This window comes from Myotis daubentonii, chromosome 2, assembly GCF_963259705.1.
Source record: "Myotis daubentonii chromosome 2, mMyoDau2.1, whole genome shotgun sequence".
NCBI classification, from domain to species: Eukaryota; Metazoa; Chordata; class Mammalia; order Chiroptera; family Vespertilionidae; genus Myotis; species Myotis daubentonii.
Genome location: NC_081841.1, coordinates 193,406,792 through 193,424,170, shown reverse-complemented (window position 1 = coordinate 193,424,170; position 17,379 = coordinate 193,406,792). Strand labels below are relative to the sequence as shown.

Below are 17,379 nucleotides of genomic sequence, written 5' to 3'. Positions count from 1 at the left end.
AACACACACACCACAAATATGTACACACACAAACACACACACGCCACATGTACACACACCCGAGCATCCGGTGTTCCTCTCCTAGGCTTTTTCCAATTGTTGACTCAGTAAGACTTGTCAGTTTTTGACAACCTCAAAAATAAAATGGTATTTCATTTTTTGTTTAATTTAGCGATAAAAATTAGAATGTTTAGCACATTTTTCTAATAAAGACTGCTACATGCAATCTATTTATGGGGGGATTAACATTTCAGTTACAAGATAGGTTAAATTATAACAGTCTAGGAATCTACTAACTAGAAATAATAGTTTCAACTGTAAAATGTACTACACAGCCTTTTATAAAGAAACTCCATAACAAAATATTTTCAAATATAACATTATACAATGGAGAATTCCTTTCTTGGCAAAAAATTGAGTTAAAAATATACATGGTCTGCCCTAGCTGGTTTGGCTCAGTGGCTAGAGCATCAGCCTGTGGACTGAAGGGTCCCAGGTTCGATTCCGGTCAAGAGCACATGTCCAAGTTGCAGGCTCGATCCCCAGTGTGGGGCGTGCAGGAGGAAGGCAATCAATAATTCTCTCTCATCGTTGATGTTTCTAGCTCTCTCCCTCTCCCTTCCTCTCTGAAATCAATAAAGATATATATTTTTTTAAAAAGAACATACATGGTCTGATTGCTATAACCATTAAAAGAAAAAGAATTCTAAAAATGACTATATAAGCATATTTTTATAATTAGTAATCATAGTCTATTATTATATACTGTATAGGTTTTTAAGATAAATTATGAAAACATATGGTTTAGTGTTTTCTTGGAAATAATTTTAACCAAACATCTTAAAGCTTTGGAATCTAATGTTTTAAGAGTTACTATTTTGCCACCGTGCTACAAATATTGTTATATTAACATGACTAGACCGTGGCGACCCTGCATGCTGCACCTTCACTGTCTGGCCCTGGATCAGCCACAACAGCTGTCTCCTCAGTTCTTGAGCACCGAGGAGGAGCCGCCTTCCTGGGCCACCGCAGCAGCCACACCCGACCCACACAGACATGCTGCTCATCGGCCAGGCAGGAAAACCAGGGAGAAATGGGCTCTGCAGGGGCTCCTCCGTGGATCCGAGCTGAGGTGTGCCACGCCCCAGGGCTGCGCCCTGGCTGCATCAGCTGGGTCAGCCCAGAACCCGCATCCCAGGTGACTTCCATGCGGCCTCACTGTGTAGCAGCCCTTCTGCTCCTGGGCCAGCATTTAACTGAAGAACGGTCATCACCTCATGCCCAGGAGCAAGGCTCACAGGGCAGGACGTCACCGCCATGCTGTAAATGCCCTTTGGGTTAAAACAGAGGACAGGAGGAGAGAACAGGCTGGTGCCTCTGTCCCACGTTCCCCGGAGGGCAGCTGTCCGAGGGGCAAACCAAAAGTTCCTCCGCTTCCTCCTACAACTGGGCTCCCCTCCCAACCACTACAGAGACCAGTTTGAATTTACCCACCGTGTGCGAGTGTGTGCAAGTGTGTATGTGTACGTGTGCACGTATGCGTGCATTTGGGAGGGTACAGTTAACACACCTCGAGAATTAGAAAATAACACTCAGGTTTCAGCCACACATCACTGGTAAATTTTCATTTTCCTACCTCAGAACCCTCAAGCTGGAAAACAGCACTGAAGCAGGAAAACGACATTCGTCCCAGGAGAATGCCTGCTCACCAGTTAGGCAAAGACAATGATGCAGGAAGCAATGTTCTGGGTTAAAGCAAGAGCACATGGAGACGGGCCCTACCTCCAGGAGCTGAAGACAGTGACCTACACGTGTCTAGCATAAGGGGCCTTAGAGCGCTTCAGAAAAAAGACAGGTTCACGTCACTAATCAATCAACAGGTATTAGAGCTCCCCCACTAACAAGGTGCCAGGTAACAAAAGGTAACATTAGAAAGCGACAGAACAGCCCAGCTACAACAAACTGCAGTTACACACAGCATGAAGATCACCACCTGTCTCAATGCATTGCGTGCATGGACACCGGGTGCAGAAAAATGTTCCCAAAATAGGAAGTATGCACTTTAACATACATTTACATGTTTAACTGTACTCTCAGGTACAGCTGAGGTTTTTCTCAGTAAGCATATATTATCTGGGTAATAAATAAGTTTTCAGTTTGAAAAGGCAGGAGAAGTAATGAAGTGCAAACAGAGACCCAGAGTACAGAAAAAGGGGCACACTTGAGCTGTGGTCCAAGATCAGGTCTGTGCAGGGGACAGGCAGGGCGCAGGCTGGCAGGAAGGGCTGTGTGGGCACCTGAGTGGTGGGGGAAGGCTGCCTGTGCACCATTACTGTTTGGCTGGGGAAAAAGACCCAAGCAAGAACCATGAGGAATAAAGCGAGAAGATCGGCCGGGCCTGGAACTCATCCAGGTCGAGGTGCAGGGTAGGGGCGGGGCCTTAGGCGACAGGCACCGCACCCTGGACAGACTCCTTCCAGCAGTGTGAGGCCACAGGCAAGAAGGGAGTAAGAGGAAAGACCGTTTAGCACACATGAAGTTGAAAACACTGACGACATCACACATTAGTGAGGATGCGGAGCAACTGGAAGCAAAACAATGCAGCCACATATACATTTGCTATGTGACCTAGTTTCCACTCCTAAGCGTCTGCCCAGATCACAAAAACAAATGTGTGTGCAAAGACTCACACGGTGTTACAGCCGTGAGCAAACAATCGGAAGCAACCCAGATGGCTGTCACAACTAAAACGGCACACAGAAGTTACTGTCTGAAACTGCATCGGGGCTCTTGTCTTCGGGGCCTGTGGATGCAAAGGCTGTGCGGTCAGTGCATTTTTCTGGGGGAAGTAGATTTTTGAGTCTCGCAGGGTGTTATGGCCAACTTTATGTGTCAGTTTGCCAAGGCACTTACTAGTCCCCAGTTATCCCATCAAACACCAGCCTGGGGGCTGTTCTGGCAGCTCTTTGTGGACGTGGTGAGATCGACAAACATAGACTTTAGGTAAAGAAGAACCTAAAGTTGCCATGCGCCTGGATAAACCATCTAACCCGCCGAGAGCCTTGAGAGCAAAACCTGAGGTTTCCCTGAGAAGGAGTTCCGCCTTGAGACTGCAGCCCCAGCTCCTGCCTGTTTCCAGGCTGCCCTGCCCATCTCAGACCTGCCAGTCCCACAGGACACAGGCTGGTGATTCCCTGAAACACACCTCCTTCACACACATGACATGTTTTCCACCAACTCTGCCTCTCGAGAGAACTCTGGCTGGCACGGGGGTCTGGAAACACAGCAGCTTTAAGAACAGGAGTGATCCAGGAACAGGGTGGGCAGGGAGGCCGAGACTGGGAGTGGCGTGATGAGAACCCCAATGGGGCAAGAGTGGCAGGGCCCAGAGCAGGGGCACAGTAGGGCCCAGGTGCAAGGAAGTGAGTCAAAGCCAGAACTCCAACAGGAGCAGACGAGGAGGGAACTGGATGCTGGGTCTGGCCTCACCTGAGGATGTCTCGGGTTCTTAGCCGAGGGCAGCGAGGTTCCCAGTGGCAGTAATCAGGCGCTGGCCTGCTCCTGAATGCCCGGTGGGTGGGCGTGAGAGCAATGGTGAACTAGTCCCACAGGTACACGGTGCAGGGCAGGGGGCGAGGCCAGTCCCTGCACTGGACGCCCCAGCCTCTCCTGGCCTGGGCCCCAGCCTTCTCCTCAGGACCATCCCATCCTGACTACCGAAACCTCCACAGTGAGAACCAGCCCCTGCTCCTTCAGTCACTCCAGAGAGACTGGCTCTCCAGGACATGCTGCTGACCATGCCCCTGGGCTCTGGAGAGCTGTGTGTGTGGGGGGGGGGGGGGGGGGGCGAGGAGGGGGGGGGGTCTGAGCCTTACTCACTGTGACCCCAAGCCTTTGCCAGCTGCCCCATGGGAAGTGCCCACAGTGACCACTGAATCAAATGACACCCCAATGTGTCGCTCATGGGGCTCTCCAAGCTAATGAAATAATAAAGAACCCCAAGCGAACAGTTCAAGTTAGTACAACACGGCTTAAAACTATCCTTAAACTCATGAACCAGAAGCAACAGGCGACGCTGCTGCTGAAAGCCTGTCCGTCAGTGAACAAGGGTGGTGGCCAGACGGCCTGGTCCTACTCTCTCCACATCCAAGCCCCCACCGGCCAGAACAGCATGAACAGACAAATAGCTCCGCTTGTTAAAAGCTAATTCTCTGGAAGGAGCAGGAGAAACGTGGAGGCTCGGGGAGAGCTGCGGAGTGGGGTTGTGGAGACGTCGCCATGCGCCTTCTCCCTGAAGCACTGCTGTGAGGTGGAAGGGACAGGGGTCTTGGGAGAAGGAAGGAGCCCGGGACACCTGGAGGCTGCACTGGTCCCAGGACTGGCTCTGGACTCCACCACCCACGGGGCAGCCAGGCGGGACTGGTCAGGAGGATGAGCGAGGCCTGGGCATGAGGTCAGGGGACTCCCAATGGCAGAGCAGCACAGCAAAGGCGAGTGGGATGAGTGAGGCCGAAAAAATGAGCTGAAGAACACACAGGGTAAGATGAGGGGGCTGCAGAGAAGCTAGGCCATGCCCGAGGGAGACACAAAGTATTTTAAACGCTACAGGGAGCCAACACCAAAATATCTTAGTAGAGTCAAGAAACTATTATTTTTCCATCCTTCCAATTCAATTCCTTGGCTCACAATTAAACTCAATAGGAAAGGAAAAGGAGACAGCCAATGTGTGGTCACAAGTAAGCTTACTTGGAGAGAAATTCAAAATAAACACCAGAATGAAAGGCTTCCATCATTTCCAAGGGAGCAAAGTTTGTGGATTTTTTCCCCCATTATTATTTCTGCTTCATTGCTTTAATAGAAAATGTCATGCCTCAAATTTCTGAAAATTTTAAATGTTCAATTACTTACACTGAATTTTTCACTCGAGCAATCTGTGAGTGCCAAAAATTAGCTTCACAACATATCAAGATTAAAAAGTATGCCAACACCAAATCCCTCAGTGGGCTCTCCATCCTCAGACAGAGGGAAAAGAAGTGCAGGGCACGCCCATGACATTCCAGCAGTGAAACCAGGAGAGCAGGCGTGAGCCTACGCCTGGAGCAAGAGATCAGACAAGCCCTGGACAGGGTGCAGGCCAAGGTGCACACAGCATGTGGCCGTGTGCACGAGCCTCCATGGGCATCTGAAGATAAGTCCCGATACAACCGAGGGGTCAGGGTGTGAGTCCACAACCACCAGACTTGCTCAGTCACACAGGGACCTAGCTTCCCGGGAGAGGGGAATGGATGAGGCAGGATATGGCTGGGTTTCTGTCCAGTGCTCACCAGTAATGGATGGACAGACGTGAAGGGGCTGGGACACAGCGGGAAGACAGAGTGAGGGCCCCGTACCAGTTGAAAATCCCCAAGGCTATAGTAGCCATCAAAAGATCACTTATTAAGGCCTCATTGTTAGAGTAAAAAGGTAATCTTATGTATGACAATCACTAGAAAAAGCAGAAAGAAGTAATCCTTAAACAAGCTAGGCCCTAACACTGCACAAGGCCTCTGGCCCCAGCCTGGCTGGCACAGACAGTGGACGGAAGAGCTGGAGCCACACACCTGGACTTCATCCACCCCTGCAAGCAAAACCTCCTTAAGACAAACCAGGTCTCCCTCGGGTCTTCTCAGCAGTATTACAATGAGCTGCACCAAATGGGCTTGCTCGAACTTGTTACCAAAGCTCCACACCAATGCAGCTTTACAATCAGCCAAGCATCACACATCAACACTTTAAAGGCACATACCTTTGACGTGGATCCAGTAATTCCACGGCTACGACTTTACCTGAGGAGGTACCCAGCATGTTCAAATACACGTTCTCAGAGGGAAACTGCAAATTGAGGGACCGCTGGGAAGGCATGGCTTTAACCGATCCTCCCTGAATTCTAGTGATGCAGAGCAACGCTGATCCCCAGAGAAATAACGAAGATACACACACAGCCACTGACGTGGACTCTTGTTCGCACTGTGAGGTGTGCCCCTCACCGTGAGCCCTTGAAGTCTGTGTCCATCTGCTTCAGTGCTGGCCACAGGGCAAAGGCCTGGAGAGCACACCCCCAGCTCCAGGCCATGAGGTGGACAGAACACAAGTGACCTGTGTTTTCTTCGTTTCACTTCTCCACATTTCCTGAATTTTTGCCAACAGTATTAGACTTACAAACCAAAATAAACTCAGCCACTGGTGTGTGTGTGCAGGGGGTGTGTCTGAGTGACTTCCGAACACCACTCCTCCCAGTCCAACCTGGGGGCTCCCAGGCAGGAGGGCTCCCAAGGTGGGTTTCCACAGCTTTCAAGGGCTTTCATAGCAGAAAATTCACGAATACAGCAAACTTCACGCATTTATCAACAAACTCACATTTCCAAAGTAGGTGCCCTTACCTTTTCCAGGACTAAGGTTCTGGTCTATGAAGACCTTTAGTTCCCCGTTGGCTTCAATTAGACCGGCCTGAGAAAACAACAACAGTCACAATAAATACAACAGCTAATAGAGCGACAAAGCTGGTCTTTAACACACCATCCTGGTCAGAGGGAGGTATAAGTAACATCACAAAATACAGTGTATACATGACGTGTTGTGGAACTGTGCACCTGAAACCTGTATAATTTTGTTAACCAGCGTCACCACAATAAATTCAAAGGGGGGGGGGGGAGGCAAAATGGTCACCACTACGCAAAGAACTGCAGAAAGCCATGGAGGGAAACACCCAGGTCCACGTGTGGGTGCCTTCACCCATGAGTTACTTATCTGATCAGCATAAAAAGGTCATTTGAAGATTTTACTCTTTAAAGCTTAGCCCTTGAGACAGTAATGAAATAATGTTTTTATTTATTAAATGGCACATGTATTTTAAGTGTCTGAGGCTGGCAAAGGCGTGGATGTGAAAGGACAGGGGAGTGTCCCTCAGCCCAGCCTGTGCCCTCCTGCAGTCTGGGACCCCTTGGGTGATGTCTGCCTGCTGGCTTAGGCCCGATTCCCCCAGGGATTGGGCCTAAGCTGGCAGTCAGACATCCCTCTCGCAGTCTGGGGCTTTTGCAGTCTGGGACCCCTCACTCCTTACCACCCACCTGCAGTGGAGGCAGGAGAGGCTTCCGCCACCACCGCTGCACTTGCCAGCCATGAGCGTGAGCCCAGCTTCTGGCTGAGCAGCACTCCCCCTGTGGGAGCCCACTGACCACCAGGGGGCAGCTCCTATGTCAAGCATCGGCCTCCTGGTGGTCAGTGCATGTCATAGTGACCGGTCATTCTGCTGTTTGGTCGATTTGCATATTAGGGTTTTATTATATAGGATAGGATGACTGACTGCAAAATGTCAAAGACAAATGGTTATGACCAAAATAACTTATTTAGGTTTCCTGATCTTAGATAAACACAACACTTTAAAAGTCCTTTCTGGAAGGAGCAAGAACCTTGGGAATATATGAACTACAGTGGCATCTGGTCAGCCAGGTGGCAAGTTGCTACAGCAAAGCAGAATTGTTTTCAACAACTGAGCAGTTAAAGATATTATAGCGAGAAATACCAGAACAGGACAGGTCCACATATGACTAGCTTCCACATACGACTAATCTAAACCAGTTTCGATACGGGTTCATCCTACTCTTAAATGCCAAGAGATACAGCACAACAGATTTTCCCAAATAACACCTAAAACCAAGCCTCTCCCCACCCCCTCACCCTCGCCACCAATAGACTCCTTCTAATATGCTCTCTATGAAGGTGACAGAAATTATTTGGGGACTTGAAGACCAACCCCGACCAAACACACACTCTGCTTGCTCCAGGCTATGTGTGGGAACAGACAGCATCCTGACATTTGTGTGTCCACCCGTCCGAAGGTGCACAGCTCCTCTGGACTGCTCTCCTTGAGAACAACAATGCCGGGTGCAGGGGAGACCTTGTAGCACTAACATCACTGGGCAAAGCCCCGCCTCAGCCCTTTAAGAACACTATACTAGAACCACTTATGACACTGTGGAATTCAGGAGAAAAGCTGGTCTCTCGCAAACCCACACAAACTAACTCAGGTCCAGCGTCATCGCCCAAAACCTACCCAGAATCACAGCTTCAGCCTTCGTAATGGTGCTTCTCTAAAACACCGCCCCCTTCATGGCGTAAAGCACCAAAGGACAACTGAAAAACCTAACAAAGACCTCACTGGTGAAGGGTGACAAGAATCAACTAAGTATAATAGGAAATTACTGTCATCTTTCCTGAAAAAAATACCTCCCTATTGATTGGATTCATGTGCGGTCAACTTTAAGACACCCACTGAGTCCTGATACCTGGCCTGTCACCTGCCGAGAAGACCGCCCACTCCCCACATCTGCTCTGCTTCATTCCCAGGACACCCTCCCACCGGCTCCCCTGCCTGGGTGACTCTGCAGTCCCAGCCTCCATTGCCACTACCTGCAGACCAGGGACAAGCAGCGCCAGTCACACCTCCCTCACAGCTTCTACAAGAATCACAGTGTGACATGCAAACCTTTAAAAATCCACACACGGGTGACCAATCATGCTGGTCTGCCCAGGACCAAGGAAGTTCTGAGGGCTCCTGGGGTGCTGGTCTGCCAGTGCTCAAAGCAGGAACAGCCCAGGCCCACTGCAAAGTTGTCACTGTGGACAGAAAGCCTTCAGACTTGCCCACCGACGACAGTGCTGGTGTAAACAAGACTTATGAGGTCCTGCAGCAAACCCGTCTTGGCCTCAGAGTCGCCACTCTCCTTGGTACGGAGCCCGCACGTCTGGACCGCACCCTGACCTGCCCAGTGTCTCCTCTCAGCACCCAGGACTGCAGGGCGTTAGGCATGTGGGCAGTGAACGAGGCCTGACCTGTTTCATCTCCACTCCTTCTTCAGACAGTAGGACAGTCCAAGGCCATGCAACATGCCACACCATTGGGAATATATTATCAGCATGAGGACGTACTGAAATGAATCCCATTACAGCCCTCCTTGGGATTTTCCAACATGAAGTCCCTCCGACAGGTTTACGGTTAGTACACAACTTCAATCACACAACCACAGATACTGAATTAACAAAAATATTACAGTCACCCATTGGATTTCTTCCTTACACCTTGTAGCCCAGAGGTACGACCTGCAGGTACTTGATTATAAGCATCAAAACACAGGTTGTTTTTGTTTTTTTAAAGGCATTACTGAAATTGCAATTAATTTTAAGATAAGTGCATTAGACTTACTTTCCTACAAAATCCTTATACTTAAGATGCCGCCCTGGCCAGTGTTGTTAAGTGTTAGAGCATCGGTCCATGCAACAAAGGGTCATGGGTTCAATTCCCTGGTCAAAGGCATATACCTGGGTTGCAGGTTCATTCCCCGGCCCCAGTTAGGGCGAATGTGAGAGGCAACCAATAGATGTGTCTCTCTCAAACTGCTAAATATATTAACATCCAAACCAATAGCAAAGGTACTCATTTCCCATAACTATAGTTTTTCTTAGTTTCTATAATTAGCCTATTATGCTCATATTTAATGAAAATAAAAGTTGATTATTCTTATATTAGCTAATATTAATAGTAGCAATAACAAAGATTTAAAAAAATAGTGGCAATAACAGTAAAACATATTACCAAAGCATAATGCTGCTAGAAAAAGCTGAACCAATTAAAAATGAAAACTAAAAAATTGAATACGATTATTTTACTTAATTTAGAACCTTACTTGCGCTTACCATGTTCCAGGCTTTAGAAATGCAAACCAGTTTAACCTGTGACAGCCCCAAGAAGGGTGCTATGGCCACATCACTTCACGAGTGGCCCAGCAGAGGACAGGCCTAACCCCCAGGCCAGCTCCCACCACCACACTCTGAATCCCCACACTGGTCTCCTTCTTCCTGTCCTTCCTCTTTCTAAAACACACTCAACCATGACTGCCTCTCATCGCCCTAGGATAACGTACAAAGTCTTCGGCAAGACAGAGACCCTGAGACCAGGGACCGCCTGCCCACCCACACCCCTTTAGAAGGCCGCCAGAAAGATAAAGCCTCGCTCCCGGCCAGCAGGGCACAGCTCAGGGCGAGGAGGTAAAGGAAGGTGGTCTCAGCTGGTTGTTTACGTGGAAAGTGAGAAGGGTAGGGACCGTCAGCTGCTGGTGAGAGACCAGCAGGGCTGGACATTACCCAAGAGAACCAAAGTCCCCTCTTGGCACCCTCAGTTCTCACCGCCCTCCTCCAGGTGCAGCCCCCATGCTTCCTGCTACTTCCTGACTCCGTGCACTTTCTAAGTTACTATCCAGGTTACTAATTATTCTTGCCACTAGACTATAAGACCTATAAGAGCAGGATGTTTGTATGGAAAGAAAACCACTGCAGCAAGGACCCCAAAGCCCAGACTGAGGAGGTCGAGCAGCCCAGAGGAGAGGTGGGCCCTTGAAGGGCCTCAGTCAGCATTTGGGCCTTAGGGAGTGGTTCCCCAACTCCTTTTGGCCATGCCCCACCCTAAGCATCTCTAAAATCCTGATGCACGCCCCCCCCCCCCACATATAATTCTTATTATTCAAAAAGTAAACTCCTATTCATGTGGAGGAAGCCTAAAAGGCCATTAACTTGGTCTCACAAGCTTCCAAAGAACATGGCATCCATGAAAGAGAAAAATAAAAGAACAAAAGGACAGTTGAAGTACTGAGGAAGAAATCACTAAGAAATTATTATAAAAATAATAATATAAAGGGATATGAAAAAACAGCAAATAAAGTTTCAAAACATATAATAGAGAACTGAAATGCATAAATGTCACTATATATTTATATATTGTATATGAGGCCCCTAGAATTATAAGAAATGCAAAAAATTCACTGTTAATATCTTTCTCGAATTGCCCCCCTTAAAAATCAAGTAGTCCCCCTGTGGGGCTGTGCCCACATTGGGAACCACTACCTTAGGGTCATCTGGCGGCTTAATCTACAAAGGCCAGGTTAGATCTCAAAGACCAAGACTTCTGACGTACTGGCGTGTGCGTGTGTGTGTGTGTGTGTCTCTTATCTCTCCCTCTCCCTGCCTCACTCAGTCCCTCTGATAATGTGAACTTGCCCCATGGAGGGACCAACGTGCCCAGAAACAGAGGGTGACCCCCAGCCAAGAACCTTCAAGGGACGGAATCCTACCAACAACCAGGCAAGTGAGTGGATGCAGTCACCACCACCCCAACACCTCAGGGTACAACACCTTAGCGTGTTGAGCTGAGGGGCCAGTGCAGCTACAGCCAGACTCCTGACCCACAGAAACCGCGGGTAATAATGTCGAAGCGCCAGGTTGCTACATGTTGGGTAACTGTTACAGAACCGACAAAGGAGAGTGGTAAGGTGCTGGAGACCACACAGCTATCTCTCCTGAACTGTTCATGTGCTGGCCTGTTCCCAGTGTCAGCCACCTGCTGTGGGTTTGTCTTTGCTACGGAAAGAACATCATAGTGAAATCACAAAACAAGGAGATATGAAGCACGATGCAAGAAAAAAAAACTGAGAGCCCAGCTGGTGTGGCTCAGTGGTTGAGCGTCGACCCATGGACCAAGAGGTTGCCGGCTCCATTCTAGGTCAGGGCACATGCATGGGTTTGCCAGCTCGATACCCAGGAGGGGGTGTGCAGGAGGCAGCCGATCGATGTTTCTCTCATTGATATTTCTATTTCTCTATCTCACACCTTTCCTCTCTCTCTAAAAATCAATGAAAACATCTTTTAAAAATCTGAGTTAGAGCTATGGTTCATCACATAAAAAAGTAGATTCCAAGTGAATAAAAGAATAAAGTGGAAAAAATAAAGCTAGGAATGCTGTATCTGGCAACAGCCAAACAGGAGCTTCAAATCAAGGCTCTTGCTGAAAACAATACAAAATAAATTAATACAAATATCTATATTTAAATCTGTGTGGCAAGATCAGGGCACTCCTAGGACAGGGAAGGGAGGCGCAGGGAAGCGAAAAATCAATGCCTCTACCCAGCACCACCACCTGGAAGATGCCATCGTGAGAGTCCACCCCACAAGGGTATTTACCGCCGTTCTGCTTACCATAAAGGCAAGCTACTGGAGACAACCTAAATGCCCACCAGTAGGTTCAAATAAATGAGGGCACATCCAAACAAAATACCAAGGTAGATCTTGACGCAAATGAAGCTTACAAATTTGGAGATAAATGGAGAAATGCAAACACTAGCTATCTGGCAATGCTAATGAATTATTGTTTGTTGTCTTGGTATGTGCAAGAGTTCTTATCTTTAAGAGATACATACTAGAATATTTAACGAAACGACGTCAAGTTTGTCATTGGCTTCATGATCACCTGGCTGGGATTGAGAAGCATGGACGGACAAGAGGGCTGTGAAATGAGGCGGTAAAGGATGGTGACAGGGATGCAGGGGTTAATTTTTTAAAAAATTATCTGTTTATATTTACCCACATGAAAAAGCCTAGGACAACTTGTGGAATAAAATAGAAGGGAACAGAATGTGAGTTCACTTATGTGAAGTTGGATAATACATGTACACGTTTAAACAACACACACATCTAAGGAGTTAGTCCCCAAAATCACCACCAAAGGGTAAGACTAGTCACCCTGGACTATGATTTTCTGATACCATTTGAATTTCTAAATAAATCCTATATAACAGGTGCTCGAATAATGACATTGGACTCAATGTCGTTTCGTTGTAACATTGGTGAGATGCCGTAAAACCTTACCTCTTGTGTATATCAACTGGCCTGTGGTAAAAACTGGCTTCATTATACGTCATTTCACTTAAAGTTGCAGAACCTATCGGCAACATTGAGGACTTAGTGTATTTTTGTAATTAAAGCACAAAACTATTGTCATTTTCTAACAAAAGATACAGCCGCAAGGATAGCAAGATCTAAGGATGAGCCCTAGCCGGTTTGGCTCAGTGGATAGAGCATCGGCCTGCGGACTCAAGGGTCCCAAGTTCGATTCTGGTTAAGGGCATGTACCTTTGTTGCAGGCACATACCCAGTGGGGAGTGTGCAGAAGGCAGCTAGCTGATCAATGTTTCTCTCTCATCGATGTTTCTGACTCTCTATCCCTCTCCCTTCCTCTCTGTAAAAAAATCAATAAAATATATTTTTAAAAAAAAAAGATCTAAGGATGATGAGGGAGATGAGGATGGAGGCAGAATGCCATGGACCAGAGCTCAGGACCCCACGGAGCACCCATGGAAAAGTAACCAGGATGACAGCAAGAGACAATGGAGCAGAGCCCATGACCACAGAGCTGGCCCTGAGGCACAGGCCTGCGGAATCAGCTGGGGAGCAGAAAAGCAACAGTGTGGAGAAAACAATGACCAGGCAAGTGCCAATCCTTCCCCCACAAGAAACCCGTGTCCTCAGGAGAAAATCTCAGGTCCATCAGTAAAGGGAAGAGGAAGAGGTAGGAGTTAAATTGACCAACGCCAGCAGACTCAGAGGAAAGGAAGAGGAACAGGTGTGGCAGACTGAGGGGGGTTAGGGGGGGGTGGGGGGGACGGGGAGGAGGGAGGCGGGAGGAAGGGATTTGCTTTTGGTGCCAGGAACAGGGGGTTGAGACTGCCAGGGTTTCTGAAATTCAAGTGAGACCCTGAGTTCTCTGCCAGGGGCCGTGACATCAGCAATGAACACACATTACAATTGTTCTTCTTCTCCATGATTAGCAAAATTGGGATTCAAAGGGACAGCCTAGGTTAAATTCCGTTGTTGCTTTTTCTTTAGTTGGATTCGGAGCTCTCCAGTCTCTTCCGGCTCTGAAGTGCTAAGATTCTTCAGTTCCTCTGCAGTAGCGCCTCCTTCGGCCTCCTGCCTCCGCCACCACAGCCCACCTCTTCAGAGTGAAGTATAAATTAGCATTTCCATCCCACTCCTGCCCACCAAGCTGGACCTGAAGGTCAGTCAAATGCTGAATCACTTAACTATTATCCTCCACCCCACTCCACAATGCACAGCGCAGGAACTGCCGCCTGCTCACGCCGAGGTGTGCGGTTCCGTTTCTCGCTGAATCCAGTATCTCACTCCCCGATGACAATCCTTCCTAGAAAGAAGCAGACTGAGCCACAGCGTCTGCTCTTCGAATCCATCACCTGCCTCCTTCAGTCAGCATCTCAACTCGTGCTTTTCGGCCAGAAAAATATTAAACCTAATTCTAGAACAGGCACAAATGTAAAACTGCCTGGAAGAAAACAACATGGTTCCAAAACCATTTTTAACTATTTGCTTATGTCCCACTTTCTAGCGTTGGTGGCAGATTTGCGCTGGGTTAGCTCTGGAAAGCACCGACTGCGTTCTCTCACCTGCTGCATGGTGGACACTGTTCACCAGGACCTAATGGGGACACCTAACAGAGGCTAGGATTTGATTTGTCAGGAAGCTGCTCCCTATTATTTCTTGTTCTTTATGACAAAACTGCCCCATGTCCACCCTCCTCCTAGCTTCAGCCCCTAAAGGGGAAGCCATGGGTGTCAGAGGTGCTGCCCATCCAACCCTATTCCCCAGGGTGAGTCCCTGCTGCCCACCGCCCACAGGATGCCTCTGAATTCTAGCCACGGCAAGCTGCAGGTGGGATGGGCAGAAGTCTGCCTACAGAAAGACTGCAGTAGAGGCAGGGAACAGGGCCAAAACAGGCCACGTGGTCCCGACCACTCAGTGATGAGCCAGCGTCCTCTTCATGGCCTGTGGGTCCCCCACACCTCGTCTCTGGCAGCCTGTGACTCACTGAACCCCAGTTCTGAAGGCCTGCCTACTTCACTCCTGAGTTCAGGTCCTCACAAGGAGCCAACCCCACCCCACCCCCGATCACACTCGGAGCGAGGTCTACCCCTGGAGCTCTGATCAGACCAACTACTCAGGGCCAAGAAGCATGTGTCAGAGGCCCAGGCCTGTGACGAACTCCAAATTTCTTCAAAGCCTCACGTTCTATTCTTCAGAACCCACCTAAGAGTTGCCGGGGCCAGGCCGAGCACGTGATGCATCTGGTCCTTTAATCTTTGCTTCCCTGAGAGAAGAGTATGCCTGTTACCTCATTTTATAGACGAGTCGCCAAGCCCTGGAGAAGTTTCTGCCTGAGGTCACAGCACCGGAAGCGGCAGAGCTGGGACTCAGAAGCAGGCAGCGTCGGTCCACTCGAAACCACTGCCTTGGTCCTCACGCAGAAATCGTTTCCAGGAGAACACCCACGGCCCTGCGGCTCCGCATGCACTCGGCACCGAGGCCTGGGGTTTCTCCTGAGGGTAACACAACAGGGCGTAGAGACATCTTCTGCTCCTCTAATATATTGATTTTATTAGCTAATTTTAAAAGTAACAATACGCTAATCTGACTTCTCCACTGGAAATTTTATTGCAGCATACTTTTTTCCCTTTTACAACAAACCTAACTCTCTTTTTAACAAAAACAAAGTCATCCAAGGCCGGGAGTTTGCACAAGGACCAGTGCTCCTCCACAACCCCCACGGAAGGCCCCGGAAGCCTGCAGGGTCCAGGGTCTGAAGGCTGCGCGGGGTCTGGGTGGGTAGATGGCAGGGGACGAACAACTGTGACAAGAACAGTACACGGCCACCATGGGCCCTTTCCCCTCCCAGGGGGAGGCAGGGTCTCTAGGACCATGGTCCACACCTGTCCAGACCTCACTCCGACAAAGGCCTATGAGGTGGGGCGGACAGGGCCACCATCGTTGCACAAGAGGTCGGGCCTACAGTCATCACAGAAACCCACCTCCACACTAACCAGCGCCTCTCCTTTCCATCCCCAAAGTCAGACTTGGTCGTGCAGCTCCCATAGGAGCCACTTTACAGTTTGTTAGGAAAAAGAAGGGGTTACATCCGTGGGGGGAAGGAGTCTCTACAGTCCCCACTTCCGGCCTGGAAATGCTCTGCAACACCTAAGTCTACAGACAGGATTTCTCCAGAGTTACAAAACCCCATGAGATTGTTCAATGTTGTGACTTCCCTCCTACCCAAGCTGTGTGTGTGTGTGTGTGTGTGTGTGTGTGTGTGTGTGTGTTGGGGGAGGGGCACCTCAAGGCATCATAAAAGGAGAATGAAACACCCAACTATTCCATAGCCATCTTAACTCATAGGCTAACTATTTGGATAACATTAAGGCAAACCTTTATCTTTTATGCTGCACATCATTTCAAACAAGGTATCTAAATTTAAAAAACAGATTTTTCAAAAGAACTGCTAAAGTTATAATAACTTCAAAAAATAACTAACGTCTTTATCTGGATTAATCTAAAAGTTCACCAGGTCAAAGGTAAGTGTGGCTTTTTAACTGACCCCCCCAAACTCAGCTAAGAGACAAAGTTAGAGGTTGAACTCTCACATACTTATCTCCCTCCTCATCCCACTTCCCTTCTCTGCAAAACAGGATTTAGGATCTATCAATATAGGTGGCATAAGATATCTTCATTTAAGCCCTGATTTTTCTGAAAAGCAAACGAACCAACAGAAAAATAAGACCCATAGTAGGTACTCCAAGTCATTAATACTTTTAAACAAAGGAAGTAAGATATTATGCAACAGCTAAAAAGATCTGATGGGCTATACTTAGGCTGCACTGTAATCATTTACCCAAGAAGCTACAAGAATGCACACTACTACTATGAACTCGAGCCTCAGAGTTTTGATGATTACACTGAATAATGATGACCAATATATACTAATCACTCAAGTGAAGAAAAACATTAAAGTTACCTAAATATTATCTGTATTTAATGTTAAAATCCAAGGCTTATATTGAGGTGATTTTATACTTATGACTCTCGCTGAATGACAAAAGCAAACAATTGTTAACATTTTGCTGTGAAATGAAAAACAAAACTTTAATATCCTTAATACATAAAGAGTGGATGCAGCCCTAACCGGTTTGGCTCTGTGGATAGAGCATCGGCCTGCGGACTCAAGGGTCCCGGGTTCGATTCCAGTCAGGGGCATGTCCCTTGGTTGCAGGCACATCCCCAGTGGGGAGTGTGTAGGAGGCAGCTGATCGATGTTTCTCTCTCATCGATGTTTCTAGCTTTCTATCCCTCTCCTTTCCTCTCTATAAAAAAAAAAAAATCAATAAAATATATTTTAAAAAAAAGAGTGGATGCAAATTCACATGAAATAAACACCTGAATAAAGAAAATGAGCAGAGGGTATGTTCATCCATTCACAGTGGTACACTGTTTTAAAAGGAAAATATTCAACTTCTAAATAAAAAAATGCAAGCTAAAACAAAATGCCATTTAATATTTCACCTATCCAATGAAGCAAGCCTGTGGGTTTTTAAATTATCACCTAATCGAATTCAATGTTGAAAAGAGAATGTTAAAATGGGCTCTCACCTACAATCTGATGGAAGTAAAAAC

At 47.9% G+C, this 17,379-nt stretch overlaps 1 protein-coding gene across 2 annotated transcripts in view; it reads right to left on the bottom strand.

Annotated features, from left to right (window-relative positions):
- Window positions 1-17,379, bottom strand: part of TFDP1 (transcription factor Dp-1) — a 49,190-nt gene that overhangs the window by 21,049 nt on the left and 10,762 nt on the right. Inside the window, exon 3 of one of the 2 annotated variants that reach the window (XM_059685196.1) lies at window positions 6,420-6,486. The exons of the other annotated variant lie outside the window; for it this stretch is intronic. Within the exon in view, the coding sequence (XP_059541179.1) occupies window positions 6,420-6,486 (67 nt within the window). The remainder of the gene's footprint in view (window positions 1-6,419; window positions 6,487-17,379) is intronic. 2 annotated transcript variants of the gene reach the window in all.